General features: G+C 49.3%; 1 protein-coding gene and 1 long non-coding RNA gene across 6 annotated transcripts in view; one reads left to right on the top strand and one right to left on the bottom strand.

Annotated features, from left to right (window-relative positions):
- Window positions 1-21,085, top strand: part of LOC127473698 (uncharacterized) — a 901,041-nt gene that overhangs the window by 625,112 nt on the left and 254,844 nt on the right. The gene's annotated exons all lie outside the window — the stretch shown is intronic.
- SH3PXD2B (SH3 and PX domains 2B) overlaps window positions 1-21,085 on the bottom strand; it is a 69,377-nt gene that overhangs the window by 27,335 nt on the left and 20,957 nt on the right. For both annotated transcript variants that reach the window (XM_051793554.1, XM_051793556.1), the window contains exons 3-5: window positions 12,119-12,194; window positions 4,278-4,354; window positions 59-150 (exon numbers count right to left, since the gene is read on the bottom strand). In XM_051793554.1, coding sequence (XP_051649514.1) covers window positions 59-150; window positions 4,278-4,354; window positions 12,119-12,194 — 245 coding nt within the window. The remainder of the gene's footprint in view (window positions 1-58; window positions 151-4,277; window positions 4,355-12,118; window positions 12,195-21,085) is intronic.

Below are 21,085 nucleotides of genomic sequence, written 5' to 3'. Positions count from 1 at the left end.
TCAAGGCAGTTTGTGTTTCCTCACCATCCCAGAGGTAGCAGCTGCCCAACCAACTTACTCTTTGGGGGGTGTCAAGTCATCAGGTCGCGTCTCAAAGAATTGGAGAACCTCCTCACACTGGGAGATGTAGGGAGGCAGCTGGATCAGAGCCTGAGGAGGAAACAGAGACAACAGTGATGGGAAGCATCAAGGTTGTGCAAGAGGCTGGGTGAGGACAGGCCCTCGGAGCACAGGGGCCAGGGACATGGCATCCAGCTTGGCACTCACATGGTTCCTGCACACGGGAGCACAGAGCCAGGCTGGGGAGAGCTACAGCAAACACACACCAAAGTGGAGCAAGACCCAGGGAGCCCCCCCAGTTACACTCACCACACGCAAGACTAAAGGAGAATAATCAGAGACTGCTCAGGCCCTGCCTAGCCCAGCTCCAGCCTTTTGGGCAGATGTTCCCTTGCAGGGTAAGAGCCACAGGGATGTCCATCCTGGCATCCAGCCTTCTGACCGTGGCAGAGCTCAGTTTCCCAGCCATGCTGGGGGCATGGAGCTGTTATCCTTGGGAAAGGCTGGGCAGTTTACATGTGGCAAACTCCCAGTGCCATCAGCCCTGACCAGCACATCCCAAAAATGCTCCGCTGGGCAATGGCAGCTTGGGAAGAGGCAGGGAGAGAAGAACAGGAGGCAAAAGCACGGACACCAGCTCATCAGGGCAAGGGCTGGAAGGCCACTATGCTGCTGTGGAATGGCAGGAGATACAAACTGCCTCTACTTTTCTCCTTTCCCTCTGAGGAAGCCTGTTGCAAAAAAGATTCAATAGTGGGACTTGCAGAATGAAAGTGGGTCTGGCTGGGGGGGCTGGGGGCAGAGGCTGGGGCAGCAATATTTGCCTTGGCCAGAGCTCTTGCAGGTCCTTTCCATGGGCTGCAATGAGAGCTTTGCAGGATGGTAGCTGCCTGGCAGAGAGCCCTGCCTGCCCTCTGCTTGTGCAAGGGAATGGAGTCACAGATGATGGCAACTGCAATAAGTAAAAGAACCCGATGCAATTAAAATAGGGACCATTTGAAATCAGGGAGCAGTGCTGCAGCCCAAACTGGAGCAGATGTTTAACCAATTTTCTGTATAATTCCCACTCCCCTCTACGTGCTGTCACAGCAGTCTCGTGACAGCAGTGTGGGCAACCAAACCTCCACTCATTGCTGCATTGGAGACAAAGCCACATCTGCAAAGCCCCAGGGTTACCACACAGATCAGATGTGGCTACATATTGACCTAACTGCTGGCCCCTAAAAGCCCTTCCAGCCATTCAGCAGACAGTCACTCACTGCCAGCACAGCAGACAGTCAGACCACTAATCATGGGCCAGATGCGAACAAGATCATGTGAGAGACAGGAGAGAGAAAACTACTCACTCCACGGCTTTTGGGTCCAGGGAAGGGCTATTCAAAGATCAGGTTTTGCATGGATGCCATTCCCATGTGGTATCGCTCGCCATTCCCACATGGTACCACTCCCCAGTTCCAGCATCCCATGATCTATGCAATTCTCTCATGCCAAAATCACTCCGATTTTGTGGCCTAGAGAAGGCTCCATGTCCTCTGAAAGCAGGGGATTATCACAGAAAACACCTTGTGCTGGAAGGAGGAAGGACAAGACCCATAGCTTGTTTCCCAGGACACTCTGAAGGAAGCCCACCCAGAGCTGACTCTGCTGGTACAGTGGTGGTTGAGTCAAGCAGGCCACCCTGCAATCCAGCTGGCCATGGTCTACAGCAGCTACGGCCACTAAATCAGTGTCACAAATAGCATGATGTCTGTCCCACCTCTGGCTCTGCCACCCAAAGGAGTGAACTATGGAGGGCCATCAGAACATGGCTTCAGTCCATGGTGTGGGAGGCACAGCAAGTCACCTCACCCACACTGTTGCCTGCAAGCCTGAGGAGAGAGGCTACTGACCAAAGACAGAAAATCCTTGTTGCATTGAAATCCATTTTCCAGGGAGTGAGAAAAGATTATTCTCTGGCAGTGATATTTTTAGTGGTCCACCCTGTCTCTTTGGGGTAGAGCACCACAGCATTGCAGCTCCTTCCTCAACTCTCCAATAACACTTTCTCAAAATCCTTCAGACAGAAGGAAGGCAGTTCCCACACCAGGAAAAAGACCAATAGATGTAGAACACAAAGAGAACAAACTGGAGAAATGGGACAGACCCTCAGTCCCCCTCCTTGTTATTCCTATGGTTGTTTGAAGTCTCATTTAGCAAATGACTGCTTTTACCTGTTGCTCTGATTCTTTTGCTGCTTTTCCTGCACCTTATCTTAAATTGCACAACTTTTAGTATGGTGGGACCTGAAACAGAGCCCTCCAGCAAAAACACTGCCTTGGGAATCAATGGTTCTCTCCCTTGCTCCTTTTCCCTGCTTCTACCCCAGATTTCACCCACCTGTCCAGGGCTCTCCCAGGGAACAAAGACACTCTACTTCCCTGGCAGCAGATGGCAACAAAGCAAAAATTTTTTTCTGTGGGAACATGTTCTCAACATATACACCTGAGCCTCAACTCTCCCTCAGCAAGGCTAAAGCTGAAGGAGACATTTTGTATTTCTGTTCTGTGCCACCACCCTCCAAGCAAGAGCAACATCCACCTCCAATGACAGACATGGCAGCAAGGGACTGGGACACTGCCCCTGCGATCTGCAGCATGATGTGCCCAAGCAGGGACATCTTCCTGCTCCTGATAATTCCCTGCTCATTCTGCATCTCTGCAGCCTTTCCTTGGTCCCACACCCACCCTCAGCTCAGCTGCTTTACGGTTAAGCAGCAGCAACTGGAAGGCCACAGCGAGCACAGTATTCCCTGGTAATGCATTAACAGGAGGAGGAGAGCACAGCTCCCTAAGTGGGTCATATAACATCAGCCATTATGTTCCAGTTGTTAAGTCAAATGGATTCATTATATTTTATGCCATTAATGGCATCGTTCTGAAAGAGTCAGCAGCAGCATCTTATCACTTAGGGACTTTTTCTTCCCAAAAATTAAATTTACGGTTGTGCGCGTCTCTATGCAGTTGACACATTTCAGTGACTCACAAGACAAGGGGCTGATCATGCCTGGATGGAATCAAGCAGTTACTTGCACCATCAGCTTCCCCCCCGACAGCTCCAAGCACACCTTGTACATCTCCATCACTCCGCTCTCACCTGCTCTCCTGGCCTGCAGTGTTTTTTCATCTGCAGCCCCACTGCAGAGCTGTCAAGATGCATTTACTAATTCACCTTTATCCTTGTACTTGTTATTCCAGCCACGAAATCCATTCCATAGGTCTGGCCAAGTCCCAAAACCCACAGCCTCTCCCACCATGCAAAGTCCCAGGACACAGTCACTTCCACACCTCCTGTGTCTAAGGAATGCAATGGATATTTCACCATTTTCTCATCTCCTCCCTTAGGTTTTGCAGTCTTTGTATATGTTTTCAACAGCATTCAGACTGGATTTTGGAGGTACCAGTCCTACCTTCAGGCCATTTCATAGCTGCTGCAAGTACTAATGTCCTTCTTCAGCATGATGAGATCTGGCATACTTTATTTGTGGAAAAATAATTTTTTATGGACTTTGGTATTTTGTTTCCCCCCACCAAAAAAAAATGCCCTAAAATCACAATTTCCCTTAAATTTAAGTCTAGTTTTATATTCTTTAAGAGTATGGAACAAATCGTCTCAGTCTCATCTCTGTTGGCTTCCAATAATTTTCTTCAGGTACAACTCATCTCACTCCTGCGTAAATAACTGGTTTATGTAACCAGTAACAGGAGTTTACATCCCAGTTTGGAACCATCCCACCAAGAAAGTGCTGTCTTCTACATAAAACAGGAGGTATGTTCCCAACAGATGGGAAAGGCTCCCTGAGGAGCTGAGTCCTACAAGCCTAGTCCTGCGCACAAGAATTTCGCTCCAAACCGCCTGTACCAGACAGGACACAGCCAGGTCCTTTCCAGCCCATCTGGAAAGCTGGTTCTGGTTTATACCAGACAAATACCAACACATCTTAGGAAAGGAGAAGAGAAAGGGAAAGCCCAGCAGCATGTGCAAGCCCTCTGCATTTCATGAGGAGTGAAAAGTGAATGTTTTCATGTGGGTTTTCATCAAAGGAAGGGTTTGATAGCAGTGGATAACCCACACTCCCTGTTCTCCCAGCACTGGCACAACATTATATAGTATCAGTCAATCAGGATCGAGCTCGATCAGGTTGGGTTCATCTTTGGTGGATATAAGAAACCTGCCCTTACCTTGCAATATTCATCAATAGGTATCAGGCGCTTGACTGCAACATCACGGATGTGACTCCGGCGGAAGAGGATCTTCCCTGAAACAGGAGAGATGGAGAGAGAAGAGCAGGTCAGCACAACACCCATGCACAACTCTATTGAATCACTCTGTCAGGACCTATTTCCTGTGTGTCCTCTTCTTGACAAAAGCACCGTAGCTCAAAAAAAAAAGCCTATTCCCTCCCATAGATTAAACACCTTGTCAGAATAAAGCACATTTAAAGTGGCAAGCATGTTCAAGGAGAGAGAGGAGGAAACAATTACCAGCAAACTGCATCCCCATGGTCTCTTGCCAGTGTGGTGATGATGGAAGAGTAGCCCCCATCCAAGCACATGCCTGATACCTCAGCTTGCTGGCGTGCAAGTACTGGGAGGACAATATTCCTGGCAAATGACATCCCTGCAGCTACCAGTGCAGGTGGGACCCTTGCTGAAGGCTCCCAGCTTGCTCAGGGCATCCAGGTCTAGTGTGGGCAGCAGCCAAACCAGAGGGTTTCTCTCTGTGTCACTCCTGTGACAAACTGGTCGTCAAAGCCACTGTGTCGGGACTGCAGCTCTGAGTCAGACCTATAGAATTTTCCTTCCTGTCTGGGGTTTATTTTTGTTCTCCATTAATGGGATCCTCTTGCCACTCTGTTTCCTTCCCTCTGGCTTGTGGTACGGGCCTCTTGCCTTTGAAGTCTAATGAGTCCTAAATGCTTCAAGCTGCTCTCAGAGGGAACAGATTCTCAGGCATTTAAGGAGACAAAAGCCATTAGCAGACAGTGAAACAGATACAGGTAGAGACTCGTGATCAGAAGGCTTGGTATGTGGTAGGATTTCAGACCACTTCCCAGAGCACCAGGAACTGGCACTGCTTTGCAACACAATCACCTGGAAAACTCCTTTTTGGGGAGATGGGTGGTAATGGAGTCCCCTCAAGTTCTTCCTGACAGTTCTCCAATATCACAGGAAACTCTCATCTCTTTTTGTCCCTGCTTGGGTTTCCAATCCCACCCTTGAATGCAGGGAAAGCAACGTGCCCATCCATGCAACCCCTTCACGCATCAAAGAGGTCACCAAGGGGCAAACCAGAACCCAAACTCCCATCATAACCAAATACCAGCACACCCTCTTTGCAAGCTACATGAGAACAGGGAAAAGCACTCTGGAGAGTCACACCATGGCTTCAGCCCTTACTGTGAGTCTTCACAGGAGCTGTGGCATTGCTCAAGCCAGAAGCTGGATCTTACCAAGCTGCCCAAGAACAGGACATGGGAAAATGGCCACATGCTTATCGCAATTTAAAATCCAAGGTTGGGTGACCCTCCTCTGCTTCTCCCTGACTTGGCCAGGATCTGAACCACGCATGACTTGTGCAGCCTGCCAATGCATTTTTTAAGCAGAGACGAACTAAGCCAACCCAACTTCAGCTGGCAAAGAAAACGAACAAGAACTTTATGGAGGAGCCAAGTCTCCTGCTAGGCTCAGTTAATGCAGAATGCCTTTGAAACTAGACTGTCCAAGGGAGCACACAGCAAACCTACTCAGTGCTAGGTCTATCCTTGCCCTCCAGTGACAGGCATGGGGTCAGACCAACTCATACCAGAAGGATTGCTCCTCATTTATGTCCTGTTGACAGCGAGGGGCTGAGACATTCATGGTGGGAAATGCTCTGTTCTGAAGTGCATTCCTTCTCAAAGCCTGCGAGAGCCAAGTCTGGCGGTTCTTATGATACAGTGAAAAAAATCACCCCTCTATTCAATCTGTCTTTTAGATTTTGAGGGTGAATAGCCTGGGAACACAGAATTTGTCTGGAAAGGCTGGGAACAACAACCAGGTCAGAGCTCCATTCATTGCCCTTAGCAATTATTTTCCATCAGACAAGCAAATGATCAACAGTTTTCTCTTTCCATCAGCAGTCACAGCATATTTGCTGCAGAGGATTCTATTTGAATGATGATTTTAAAAAAGATGAATGGATCACACTAGTTCTGTTGGCAGTAGTAAGGAATAGCTGTTTTGGTTTTATGTCTGCCAAAATGAAATCACTGATGGGTGGGTATGTTATAAATGTCTGAAAAAATAAGTTCTGGGTGTGGGAATATTTAAATGTTTAACAAACATATGCTAGTGAATAATAATAATAAAAATAATATAGGTTTGGGGAATAAATACATCACCACAACTGAAGTGATCTTAAATTAGCCCAGGCATGGAGCATATGAACCAGCAGGAAATCCAGCTCCTCTCTTCATTTGCTCTCAATCTAGTATTTTTCAACAAGGAAGTTTATTTTCTAACAAAAAGCTGATTTTAATCAAAATGCCTAATTAACATAATTGCAGACCCTTCAATGCTGCCAAATACAGCTGTATAAATCCTCAACTTGAAAGGCAAGAGAGCACAGGAAACCACTTCCCTCCTGGAAGGGAAAGATGGGCAACTTGCTGGGTCAGTGAGATGCAACATTTTCCTGGGCATGTTTTCCTTAGACCATACCTAAAAATGGGAATAACAGTGCTGTCCACCAGGGCTTTTCACATAGCCAAGGACTATATAACACAAGAGAAACACATTGCATTATTCATTTGGTCTCAGGAACACTTAGCACTGTAGCTCCAGAAGTAGCTGTGGCTGCCCCAACCCTGGAAGTGTTCAAGGCCAGGTTGGATGGAGCTCTGAGCAACATGGTCTAATGGAAAGTGTCCCTGACCATGGCAAGAGGTCGGAATGAGATGATCTTTAAGGTCCCTTCCAACCCAAATCATTCTGTCATTCCATGTTTCTAACATCCTCAGAGACTCACTTTCCTCCTAACAGCCTCCCAGCAGTGCTCCTGCCTCAACCTCAACATCAGCACGAGGAATACCAAGGGGAAGACGTGAGGGGAGGCAACTCTGCACATCCTGCTGATAGTGGAGCTTTCCATCAGCCTGAAAGGTCAGTGCTGCTGCAGACTCCACTTCACCAGCTTCTCACTCTTGTCACAAATCCAGGACTCAGAGATGATTAGATTTTTTTTTTTACATACATAATGTTATGCATGAGCAATCAGAGCAGTGAGTCTCCTCCAGCCCTGCTAGCACAAGAAAGTCATTGCAAAGGAAGTGTGGTAAAATACACTGTCCTTTATACACACAAACAAAGCTGTGAGTGGACTGAACATTTATCACCTGGGAATGTGTCAAGCAAGTTGATTTTGGAAACAGAGGACTGAGATAAGGCACTAATACAGAATGGCTGCCCTGGCACATCTCCCTGTGCAAACACCCAGACTCCAGGACATTATGCCTGCTTTTGCTGGACCTTAAAAACCTGTTTATACCTACAGAGAAAAAGAGACGCTCCGCTAGAAATATTCTGTCTGACCATGAAAACTCCTCTGGTGCCAGAAAGGTTCCATTCTCCCAGGACTGGAGGAACCAAACTCCTCTATGGCTAATCAGAGCAAACAGTGCTGAAGCAGCTCTAAAGGGGGGGAGGGGGTTGCAAAGAAATGTAGTGTGGCCCCTTCTGCCCCAGCCCTTCATCAGGACTGAAAAGTGCCAGGAAAGCCTGGGGAAAGGACTGATAAGGAATTTGTGTCTCCAGCAGTATGAGAGCAGGCAGGCCACAGGAGGGGTTAATCTCTCCAAACAAACAAACAGGGAAACAGGGCTCTGCAAATTATTCCCTCCTGTGGGAATTCTTCATGAAGAGCTGAAGTTATACTGGGGAGCAAGGAGCCAAAAAACACAAGGCAGAGGGACTTCAACAAGGAAAATGGTGGAGACCTCTCTTGAGCCAAAGGCTGTTACTGGATCTCCAGCAAGCTGGAGGGGCAGAGAACCTGAAACACATCACCCTGCTCACCATGGCTGTGAACCCAGCCAGATATTTCAAGAGTGGAAAACCAGCTGTGCCTCTTGCTTTACCCTGAAGGACTCCCCCCCCTCTGCCCCCGCCCCACTGCCTCGGAAAGAATTCACTTCTCTGCACCTTTCAAATCACATCCAGATTTTCCCTGGCACAGGTTCCAAACTCACTTCAAAAAAAGGCAGCCCCAAATGTACACATAATTAATCCCAGCCCATGGAGCAGCCAGCTACGTGGGCTATTCCTGGGATGGGGGATCAGGCAGTGTTTCCAGGAGTCCTACCCTTACATCTGTTTGGTCAAGTCCTGCACAGGGGTTGCAAGACAGCCTGGGACTGTCCACCCAACCATGCTACAGGAGAGATGTCCATCTTACTAGAGCAGAAAGTAGTAATTAGGATGCCATCTCCAGCTCAGATGAAGATGGAACAGGACTGGGGCAAGTCAGGCACCATAGCTAGAAAACAGATGAGCTGTCCTCCACCTCCTTCACAGGGCCTTTGTGGGGAGCTATGAGCATCCCCACAGCTGTTCTGGGAAAAAAGCCCCAAAGTTTGTGGGTGGCACTGATGCCCATATCGAGCAGGCTGGTGGGCTGGGAAAGGAGTAGAAAGGAGGTATAACTCTTCTTTCTAAAATGATCTCACCAAACCCCCCTTTCTCTTCCTCCCTTCTTGGGAGTTCACTATTGTCTGTAGCTAAAGCTTCCTAAAAAGCAATTTTACAGCCAAGGTTAGCTCAGCCTCAGGCAACCCCTCCTTGCCGAGGCTCACGTTTCCAGTGAAGCAGACTGGCCAGGATCTGCTCCAGGCCAGTGGGGCTGTACAGAGTTTGGAAGGCTCCACTCTCCTTATAAAAGCTGTTTCCTGAAAGATCTGGCACGGCCCTTACACAGCAGGCCCAACTGAGCTCATTTGTTTTCTTAGTTCATTCTTTCCTGGGGTCTCCATACCGTCATCTCCCAGCCAACAAGTGTGTAACCCTTGGTGTGGACTCCTGCGGGCGAGGACATTCCCCAGCTGGGCAGTGACAGGTCTCTGCTCTCCCACCAGCTGTTCCCAACTCTGCTCCAGGGAGCAGAGTCGATGCCATGCAAGGGCTGGGTGCTGCCAGAGCTGTTCCAAGGAGCCACCCCAGCACCACACGAAGCTGAGCAGGCTGTGCCGGTGGCTCAGAGCCAGCTGAAGGATCCAAGAGTCCACTTCAAATTCCCCTTTGTGGCAGCAGAGCTTTTCAGGCACAGTGCAGGAGCACTGGCAGGCAATACCAGATACCACCAAGCTGAGCTACGGGATGAGTGTGGTGCCACCACCCAGCAAGGGACAAGCCCTGGTCCCAAACTTCAAGTGTAATTGATCTACTCCACTTCAGAGGACCCACCTTTATGACTCCACTTCAGAAGACCTGAGTAGGCTGAAGGACTTGCACTTACAAAAGCCTCTTCTGAATACTATCAAAGATCTACTTCAAAAGACCAAAGTCTGTAGAAATTTCCCATAAGTTGAACCCTCAAAGCAGGCATTAACAAAACGAAGTAACACAAAGCAAACAGAGTTCCTGTGGGCTGGGTGTTGTAACTATGGAGTAATCATGGAACACTCTTCCCATTCCAGGAAACCAGCCTGACAGACAAACCCAGATGGCACCTTGTCAGGTTGTGGTGGTGACCCTGGGTTTAGGGGGCTTCAGGGTTTGCTAGGAAAGCCAGAGCTGTTCTAGAGGCACAGGGTCACAGGAGACATTTTTGAGAACTGCAGTGGCCACAATGTCTAATGTTGCTCTACAACAGACTTCTCAGAAAGCAGCGTACTTGCAGTAAACACTGGAGCCAAATCTCCCCTGGTAATGAAATTCAGATGCTAAAAATGTTGCTCAAAATGGGACTGGGAGCAAACTACAGTACTAACAGAAGCTGAACACAATCAAACCCCAGCAAGTCTAAGCACACTAGAACCACATTTTGCAGAGAAACAGACCCAGGCTGTTGGCACTGAGCTTACCTGGACAGCACCTCTAGGCTGAGAGAGACAAAGTTTGGGTTCAGCTGTAAGTAGCAAAACTTGTCATCCCAAACTGGGAAGGCAAAGAGCTGCTCAGTAGAGGAAACGCTCTAACATATCCAGCAACTATTAAAAGGGCCTTACTCCCAAGTAAAGTCCTCTTTCATAAGCAGATAGAGCTTGCAGGCCATCTCACTAGGGAGGTTATGGCTCACTGTCCTGCTCCAGGAAAAGCCGCCAGCTCCTGATCACTCCATAATGAGCAGCAAAGGCAGGAGGGCAAAGGTGACATAATTGCCACTTCTAATACCATAACTTCCCTCAAGCAAGAGGACTTCTGAAGTTGTCCCATGAGGACAGGTAAGGTGCAAGATTTGCAGTGGCCACCTCCTACTTGGAGGTGGGACAGCATCCCATGCTGGAATCTTCACACCACACCACCCTTTATCCTGTGCTGGCACCTCAAAGCACTCGTGGTAAAGCTGCAGGTACCAGCTGCCAGGCATCAATAGTCTCCCGAGCCATCACAAGCCACAGCAAAAATGAAATGCCAAGAAATATTTCTGGGAGAAGCATGGACTAGCAGTTTTCCAAGTCAACATGTGACTCCCTCTGAAATGATATTATTTAAGCCTGTTGCAGAAAGGGAACAAAAGCAAAAGGGCAAACATCTCTGCAGAGGACACACACAAATGCACGTGCTTCTCTAGAAGAAGGTCATCATAACTCCCCAAAACTGCTTGCTTACACAAGAGCCAGGCTTTCTTTTCCAGCAACTTCAACCCCCTTTTTCCTCCAGTGGAAATCCCAGTGACATGTTTCCCAGCAAAGGGAAACTATTTCAACACCAAGAAGGAGAAACAAGAATTGACGAGCGTGCTGCAAGGAGCACTGCTCCGACCAGGCTTCCCAAGCCATGGCCTTCTGAAAATAGCAGCATTTTGGTGGGAATTTTCTTCAAGTGCAGCACAGCCAAAGCATATATCCAATTTTTCCAAGTTATGCCCTTTGCCAATTTGGCTTCCATTTTCCCTTGCTGGCAAGAGTACTTGTATAGCAAGGGCTTTTCTGTTGTATTCACATCAGGTGTGCTTTGCTTTTGCTGATGTTACAATGCCACAACAAGCTAGAATCAGAAACTCTTCTATGGGAAACCCAGACAAGATTCTCTTATTTAAAAAGGGGTGTAAATTATTTTCTTCACACCAGTCAGAGAAAAGCAAAGCTCACAAATGCCTTTACGTTTCTAGAAGAGCCAGGAGGCAAAGTACAGCACAAAGGGCTGCACTAAACAGACCTGACAGTCACTGGAAGTGATTATGGCACTGTGACATTTCTAAATATGCTCATTAGCTACTTGGGGGTAGGGGTAAGACAACTCTGTGGTCAAAGCCATTAGCTATGGGTGCATGAAAAACTCCCCTCAGGCTGGTTATTTTCACAAGGCATATTAGGGTTCTTTTCATTCCCTATAGCAGCAGCCACCAGCAATCCCACACACCACAAAGTGCCACGGCCCATTGCATCTGCTCAGCTGCACGTTAGGCTGACAGGGCACACGTCATGCCACAGAAATCCTGTCTTTAAGCAATCAGCCCCAAACATCACAGGAGGAAGCCAAGGCTGTCAATTGGCTTGAATTCCATTGTTATTTCCTTCTCTCTGGATGGCTCTTTGAGTTACACGGGACAGGAAAAACAGTGTATGAGCAGCTCCTGGGGAGCCTCACACCATCCTCAGCCCTGTGCCGTGGCAGAAGCTGTGCTAGGGGGGTTGCTTAGTTGAGGTCTTCCACTAGTGACTTCTGGAGGGAAAGAGAAATACTGAGGAGTTTAATACAGATGTTTTAATGGACATGGTGCAGGCCAAGAACTTGCTATTGCTCAGATGGCTCCTGCCATGGGAAAAAGCTCCTGCCATGCCAAAACCAACGTGGTTTTTGCTGGAGCAAAACCACTCTCCTACCTGGCAGAAAGGGGATGATCCTTTGCTTGGGGTCCTTCTGCCCTCCTTCCATCGGAAATTTGTCCAGCATTTGCATCTAGAAAAGGAAATGAAAGACAGGTTAGCAGCAGCCACAAATGAGCCCGAGGAGGACCTGCCTCCCCCAGGCACTGCAGGCTCCCAGGGCAGCGCTCCTTCCCCAGCCTCCCTGGCAAGCCAAGATCACCTGCTCTTCCATCAATCCATGACAATACAGGACACCACATCCCTGATACCCCATAAAACACCTGTGTTGCGTTATGGTGGAGAGGTGCCTCTGGCTCTGCTCTGCCTGGGGGGAAGAGCTTGGGAAAGCTGGAGACAGGCGAGGGGCGAGGAAAACAAGTCGCACATCTGACTGCTGTTAAGCAACGCAATCCCTGAGTCACTGGAAGCTTTCCCCGCCTCTGTTTGAACTCGAGCTGAGGATCTCTCGCCCCCGGAGCACTGTGAGCCTCCAAGGCACGAACGGTGCAAGCTGTGTTTTCTCCCATTAGCACGTGCCTGGGCTGACCCTCTGGCCAGATCTGTTCCCAACCATGTGATCCCACCAAACCCATCCAGAACTTCAGCCCAGATCATCTCCATTTCCTTTTACTTGACAGAAAGTGCCTCTTGCAGGAGCTGCTCAGAGTGGGGACCCTCTCATTGCAGCCCCCCTGCCCTGCTCCAGCGCCACCAGTAGCACCCCAGCCAGACCAGAGCCCACACCAGGGCCTGTGTGGGTTGGCACCATTATGTCTGTCAGCCACAAGCTCTCTCTCTCTTCTCTTGCTGGAGGGAGGAAAAGAGGTTGTGAGGTGTCTGGAGAACCCTCCAGCACGTACAGGAAGAGGAGAAGGTGGGGAAGTGGCAAGGCAGGGGCTCGGTCCCATGGATCCCACACAGCCTGGCTGCCACATCACGCAGCTCTGGAGGAGGCAGCAGCAAATACTAGTTCACCAGTTCTCCTACGCATGAGCCTGTGGGAAGAACAGCTAAAACACTCACTCCAAAGAAAACAAGCCCAGCACTGGCTGTAAGCACTGCAGGCAGTTTGGGATAGCAGACACAGGAGCACACATCTGCAGAAACGCAGCCTGTGGCTGATGGTTCTTCTGTAGTGCTACACACACACACAAAAGCACGAAACTGCGACCAGAAAATATCAGCTCCAGACCTGAGAGATGCCCCAGAGACAAGGAAAGTCTCCAGAAAGCTGGCAGATCTCCAGGTTTTGAGGTCCCCTGTGTCTTTTCTGGCCTGTCTTACTCCTGTTGACTTTGCAGGATGGGGACTACAGCACAGGTTGTTGCACTGGTCTTGCCCAGAAAAGCCAAGGGAAGGAGGCCCAGCTCTGGAAAAGGGATGGGAAAAGGGTAAAGGTGCAGCAACTCCACCAGGCCTGGGGAGGGATACACAGAGAGGCATCAGGAGATGGTCTGCAGACTCCAGTACCAAGGCAGGTTTACCGGGAGAACACCCTCCTCCCCAGCCGTGGCAGGGAAACACAGTCCCCACCAGGCAAAAACTGTGGAAGGGAGGTGGTTGGCATGGAGAGATCCCACAGATCTTCTTTGTGGGAGGGTTTCCATCCAAACTCCAAACAACACTGCTTACATCACATTCCCAGAAGGGGCCATGCAAGATCCTGGGGAGATGGGCAGACAAGAGGCAGACAGACACACAGCCCTCTAGAGCAGTGCTTTCCCTGCTGAGCACACGAGAGCACAGAGAGGCCAAGTCTTGCTCTCAACAATGCACTCAGCCAGGTTGGGAAGAAAAATTAAAGGGAAAGAACCTCAAACAATAATTCCATTGTTTCTACCCTTCCAGGACTATTTTTAAATATTTGTGACAGACAAGAAAATAGCAAAAAAAGATTGGAGTGGATGTAGTTTAAAGCATTTTGGTCTGCTTTTATTACGTGGGAAGTTGTTATATCACACTCTTCAATGATCCCTTGGCAAAAGGGAGGGGGATCACAGGCTGCCAGACTGTGGCTCCCAGATCCAGGACTGGGGTAGGGAAGTCCAAGTGATATATCCAGTACACAGCCAGGCTCCCCACAACAGAACGTCAGGACAGCCCATGTTTATCCACACTTATCTCCACTACCAATTTAGTACCAATTACTACTTATCAATTAGCTGTTTTTCTTATTAACCCAGGAATGTCTGGGCAGTGAGTGTGTCTGGAGTGAGCTGGAGGTCTGTGCACACTGTGGGAGCCCACTGTCCCCATCCCGAGCTGTCCATTAACAGGGCAGGCGATAACACCGCTGGGGATGGGGAGCCTTTGAAAAGCAGCTTTGTGTCAACAGCCAACACGTTGGCAGACAGCTCCTTCATCAACAGGAAACTCGTAAGATAATATCCTAATTGAATCAATTAAGAGTGCTGCAGGCTGCAGGGGATCCCAGGGAGAGGGGAATGGACACGCTCAGCAGTATTCCCGGGAAGCAGAGGGCTTTGCCCAAATCAGAGCTGATGGTGCAGTTGCCAGAGGGTTACACCATGCAGATGGCATAAACCCAGAGATATGTCTGCTGAAGGAGCAGGGCCCCAGGTCTAACAGCCTGCAAGCAGGCCATATCATTTCCCAGATGGAATAACCTTGGAGAAATTGCTGCCAAAAAATCACAACCTCAAGTCAAGTGCCAGTAGGTAATAAGGTATGTCATCACTTTGCTTCTTCTCTGCTTTCCACAATACAGTGGAAGAGTTTCCCTCTACAATATAGAGGTTACAGGAAAAAAAAAAAGGTTTTCATTTAAATCTGGTTTAAAGTAAAATGTCAGGGCAAAATGGTGAACACAGAGGTCCTGATTCTCCCAAGAACAACGAACCAGAAGGGCACAGAATTACTCTTCAGCAAGTCCTGGGCAGCAGGGGGACTGGAGGATTTGCTTTTGCGAAGTTGCTCTAAAGCCCAGGTTCTCCATCACTGACCATCAGGGCTTGTGTGGCACATACCAGGGCTATGGAAGAGGAAGCCAGTCTGTGCCAGCTTCTGCAGGGGATGGTGGCTCACATCCCTGAACAAGTTATACTGCCACAGGCTGGGGGGTGACGAAATATCCATGCAAGGAGAACAAACTCTTTCATTCTTGCACTACTCCAGGAGCTGATGTCAGAGCCAGGCCATGAGCCACAGTCGCAGGCATGGGGTGAAGGAAGTTCCCCCCTCTTATCAAGAGGATTTTGTATTAAGACAAGAGGTAATGGGCAGGAACTGATGCCCAGGAAGTTCCTTATGAACATGAGGAAGAGCTTCTTTACTGTGCAATGACGGAGCACTGGAACAGATTGTCCAGAGAGGGTGTGGAGTCTCCCTCACTGGGGATATTCCAGAACCATCTGGACACAGTCCTGTGCCATGTGCTCTGGGATGACCCTGCTTGAGCAGGAGGGTGGGACCAAATGAGCCCCTGTGGTCCCTTCCAACCTGACCCATCCTGTGATTCCGGGATTTGCTCTGCCTGCTTGACAGAGGTTCAGTGTAAAACCACATTCCCCTTTGTGGTCTAGCAAGAGAGAGTTGACCTAATCCATGCCTCCAGCAGACATGCCTGTTATCCAGAGCAGAGAAGCCAGCTTTTGACATCACCCGAAGGGAAAAAAAATTAAAAAGAGTTCAACAAAAAGCTTCATAGTCTGGTCGAGTGCGGTGGCAGAATCACAAGAGACTCTTTGTGAGAGCAACAGCATCCCTGCTGAGAGAAGGCAGCAGCTTGCCATGGGGAAAAGATGAGTCTGAGCCAAGCCTGCTCTCATCCCACACTCCCAAACTCCCCATCAGCCCCATCCCTCATGAGCTGGGGAATGCCACAGGCAGCCAGGCACACCACGTGTCCTGACGTCCCTGTGGCGGTGAACTTCAGATGAGGACATTCCCATGCACTGCTCACCCTGACTTCCACGTGCTCAGCTGGCCATTAGCCACGTCTCTTCTTACAGGAAGAAGAGTCCTCCTCCAAATGTGATTCACCAAAGGACAACACCTTACTGATCCTCAGATGCAGTGGGAAAGGGACGCAGGTCCAGCGATCGCCTGCCATGATGGGAGCACCCGTCCCCACGGGACATGATGAAGGACACAGTTGCATGCTGAGAACCAGAGACTTTGTAAACATGTTCCTGCAGATCAAAGCGCTCTTGAGCCCTGGAATCAACTGGTTTAGGAAATCTCTGCCAAGAAGATAGTCCGGGGAAGAGAACGACATCTGGCAGCAGCTCACAGGCTACTGATGTTTCGTCTTTTGTGATCCTATGAGAGGCACCTTCCCTGCATCTTTAAGGACTGCCCATGAAAAAAAAAGGGGGTGAAAAATACAACCACCCAGAAGACAGAAGGACTAACACAGAGCAAACTCAGCTCCCAAGCAGAGCTCAGGAGGTCAGTCCCGGGGAAGGGCTCCAGGGTTGCAGCACCACGTAACAGCTGTTCCATGGCCAAGGAGAGTTGGGTGTTCACAGACAGGAATGAGAGCTGAAGGGCAGAACAACCAAGCAGTGTGACGAATTCAAGTGCATTTTACACATTACAAGGCAGAGGCAAAGCTGGTCTCCTCAGCACTAGGAAATGGCATCACAGAGGCTGGATTGTGAAAACCTGATGGAAAACTTTAAGCATCGCTCAGCAATAGACAAAAAAAGAATTAACTGAGGTCAGAGAAAAAAAAGGGCCACACAAATTGGCAGCAGCTGCCACTGCAAGAGAAATTTCCTATTAAATCACAGGAAGCATTAGAGAGACACTGGTGCCTGTGAAGAGCTCCCTGGCACAGGGAGCAGCGGGCACAGGGCTGGGCCAGGACGGAGCTCTGTGCTCATGCTGCCCCCCAGGTACCCTCAGGACCAAGCCACAGCCAGGTCTGTGTTACCCCAGCAGGTGCTGGCCCATAACCACATGGATCAAACTCAGGGATGTGGGTTTCCCTGCACGTGGGGGCTCGGAGGATGTGGCAGCTTCGCATGCCCAGGTTTGGTCCAAGTGCAATAGTCCTCCAAAAGCAACCGGGCAAAAAGCTTCCACTGCCCAGGGCAGGATATGTTTCCATCCTGAGCGCCCAGTATTTCATAGAATCACAGAATGGTTTGGGTTGGAAGGGACCTTAAAGATCATCTCATTCCAACCCCGTGCCATGAGCAGGGATGGGGTGCTGAGCAACGTGATCTAGTGGAAGGTGTCCCTGCTCATGGCAGGGTGGTGGAATGAGATGATCTTTAAAGTCCCTTCCAATCCAAATCATTCTGTGATTTTATGATTCTATGATTTTTGGAAGGCCAAAACAACTCCTGTCTGCTTTCCCTCCTTTTGTAAGCCTCTAAAGAATATATTTGGGAGAGACTAAGGAGAGAGTGTAGTTTTAAAAAAAGAAAACCTCGTATTTGGAGAAGAGCGCTGAGTGATCTCCATTTACACAGCCCCCTCACAGAGCTGCTGATCCCTCTGTCTGCTTTTTGGGTGTTTAAAATATATTGCTTTTTCCATTCAGTCCATTGGTACCAAGTCCTGGAAGTCACCATTCTTGTTACAGTACTTTACTAATCCATTTTCCACTTAATTCCTGGTCATTGCAGCCTCTAGATGGCATTTGGGTAGGCAGGTCCCAGGCTGCAGAGATGAGCACAGAAAGTGGCAGCACTCCATGTGGGCACCAGCAACAGAGCATTAACACCCTCAAAGCACCAACCCTGCATCCATGATTCACCACACTGACCCAGCTGTGGGAAGTGACTCCTGCCGGTAGAACGTGCTTGGGAACAGAGCAGGAATACCCGGGGGTGATGCCGGTCTGCGCCACTTCCTCTTCCCCATCCCATCCATGGGAACATCCCTCCAGCACATCTGGGGCTGTGTCACACAGGAAGTACCCCTGGAAGGAGCATGGGAGCAGGGAAGAGCTGGCACAGCCCACTGCCAAAGACCACAGAACCACCACCACAACTGTCACCAGTGCTCTCATTGCTGCAGGGAAGGCTGCACAGGCAATCTGTGTTCACCCACATCCTCCTCTCTAGCATCCCAAAGCAGACATGCTTGGAAGAGCAGGAAGTCATAAGATTCAGTTTCTGTTGTGGAAATGGAAACAACAGTGGAGAAAAACCAACACATTTGCCCTATTTCACGTGTTGAGCAGCCGGGGCAGAGCAGGGGGCAGGGCTGTGCTCACATACTCCAACCAGAGTTAGTGTCACACCTGACATGGTGCTTCACACCAACTGCCAACTCCCAGTCAAGCGTTTCAGCAATGGGTCACAGAGCAGCTCCATGCACATACCACCCTACTCTGAGCTGCACACTTGCCAGAACCTCAGGATGACCTGCCCCAGCTCCTCCCCCAAATAGCTCATAATCTGATTTCTGTTTGACCCCTCCCTTCACAAAAACCTTCCCCACTCAAGATGAGGGGAAGCAGAGCAGTGCACATTCCTTCTCTGAAATTAATGCAAAATCTTCAATCTGTGGCAGGCCCGAACATGATGAGACAAAGGAGGAGGCAGCATCTGAGCTACAGGTAGGGCTGCAAAACTACAGGCCAGCCCCTTGGGAGAGCACTGTTGGTCAGCAACACCAGCCTCGTCACCCTCTTCTTGCATCAGACTTCTTGCTAACCCTCTATTTTCCCTGCTGTTCCTTCCCTAAACACAAACCCCGTTTTCCAAATGAGCACAGTCAGCAGAAAAGCCAATATGGAGAGTTTTTGTCTCCACATAAGGGAGGATTTCATTCCACTTGGGCTCATGGTGGTGTCATCAAGAGCAGCTCCACAGCAGCTGGGACCATTACACAAGTGGAAAAAGAGGTCCTGCAGCTCCTTGAGGCATAACTGCTCAAAACCAGGGTCTCCATATGAAGATAGATACACCTTAGTCCTCAGCATGACCATGCTCATTTGTGCCCTCTCCCAGCTGACAGTAAAACTCTCTGTCTAGCAGAGACAGGAGCTGATGGAGCTCTGGAGCCCTGGAGCCTCACAGATCAGTCCAGCTCCTGTGTGAACCCACCAGCATCCCCACCACACCTGCACCACCTGTCCTTGTATTCCTTCATTTCCAGAAAGGGTGGGATTGAAAGACGCCAAGCTCAGAAATGCCCAAGAGCTCTAGCTTGGGCAGGAAGCCTCTGCAAATAGTGCATTCCCACTGTGGGGAAGTGCTGGGGCAGGAGCTGGGCACTGCCACCACCCACATGACAGCAGGACAGGACTGGGAGCACTTCTGTGTTCAGACAGTCCCTGCCAGAAGGCCAGAGCTCACCAAGAAACTCCACTTATTGCAAACCCAGACTGCTAAGTGCTGTCTGGTGGAGGAGACCGGCGCCCACGGCTTACAGAGGAGTTAATGCACTTACCAGGGAGGGTTGAGCAGTGCCAAGCAGCTGGGGAATGGGGAGCCCTGCAGGGAGCCCCCGGGACTGCATAAAGCACATGCAGCACAACTCCAGGGGAAATGCCATCCCAGCCCGGGATTTTCACCCTCTGCCAGGGCCCAGAGCCAGCAAACACAGAGGCACCGTGGAGGAACCCCAGCAGCAGGCAAAGTGCAGCAACCCTGCTGCTTTCTGTGCATTTAAACACAAGAATGCAGAGTTCACACAAAATTCAGCCCAAACTGCCTACCTGGAACTGCACCTGCCTTTTTAGGATCCAACGAGGACCAAGCAATGCCTAAGTTTTCCAGTACAAAACCACTAAGGAGCATGAGCCCTGGCAGCACCTTTGAGAGCTCTTCTCAAAGTGTCATCTCACCACAGAGACACAAAGAGAGAAAACGTGGAAAACCTCTGGCCAAATGCACTGACTGGCAAAAAAACACCCCAGTTTTGGGGCTTAAAGCAGCCACCTGTTGGTACGTGGAAAGCAGTTGACCCCTGAATGGAAAACTTGGAGCTCCTGGGAACTTTCCAAGGGGATTTTTTTATTTCCTGGAGCGAGGAGGAGAACTGGAAAATGCTGATTTGCCAAGAAGAAAGTCAGCAGATGAGTATCCATTACAATCAATGTTTCAATTTGAAACACTAAAACCTAACTGCTAATATTAAAAGGCTTTTTTTTTAATGTTTTAAGTGACTCATCAAGGGGAAAGCCTTTTAAAGAAAATTAATAGTGAAAAACCAAGAGAACTTTAGCCTGCAGCACAAGACAGGGACAGGTCTCACCTCCATCCTCCTCCTCATTCTTGGCTCTCCAGGAGCCACTTCAAGCTTGTAGAGCTGTTTTTCTACCAACCTGGGGAGAGGGATCAGTCCCAGAAGGGTCTCAAACCTCTTTGCATCCAAACCACTCTCTGAGGGAGGTATTTCTCAAAGTCTGCTACAACAAAATATCTTCTTCCTCTCCAAAAAGGTCAAGTACCAGATCATGGTTGATGCTAAATGATCGGCTTGCAGAGGAAAATGGGAGTGCAAGGAATTCTCCATAAGGTGCACAACAGCACCTTTTGTATTGAAAAATACCTGCTTTGGCTAAGGTAATATGGTATCAGCACTGAAAAATGACATACAAATGAAAGCTGCTTCTTGCCCAAACCCTAAATGTTCTATCAAAGGTAGTATTAAAACAATAAATTCACCTCCCTTAATTATACCTCCCAAATCTCCAAGATCTAATTTCCACACTGCCAGGTAAAGACAGCCATAAACATCATTTATAATTCACTACTCAGTGACTCACCCCTACTGCAAAGGCCTCGAGATATGGTACCAGTAAGGCAGAAAGGCTCAGGGAAGGGGAATTATGACAGGGAAAATGCTGGCTGTCCTACTGCCCCCAGAGACTATTTTCCCCATAGGTTACTGCTCACACTGCAATCCCAGGTAACAAGAGAACACAGAAGTTACCACAGAAGAGGGTGTAGAGCAGCACCCCATATCCCAGGGATGTGTGGGAGCCACGAGGCAATGGGAAGATGAGCAGAAGTGGTGCCACGAATACAACAGCACTGCAACACCCCCGTGGCAGTG

Source organism: Manacus candei, unplaced genomic scaffold, assembly GCF_025592945.1.
Source record: "Manacus candei isolate 608988 ecotype Guabito, Panama unplaced genomic scaffold, ASM2559294v1 h1tg000037l, whole genome shotgun sequence".
Lineage (NCBI taxonomy): Eukaryota > Metazoa > Chordata > Aves > Passeriformes > Pipridae > Manacus > Manacus candei.
This window is presented reverse-complemented; position numbering and strand designations above follow the sequence as displayed.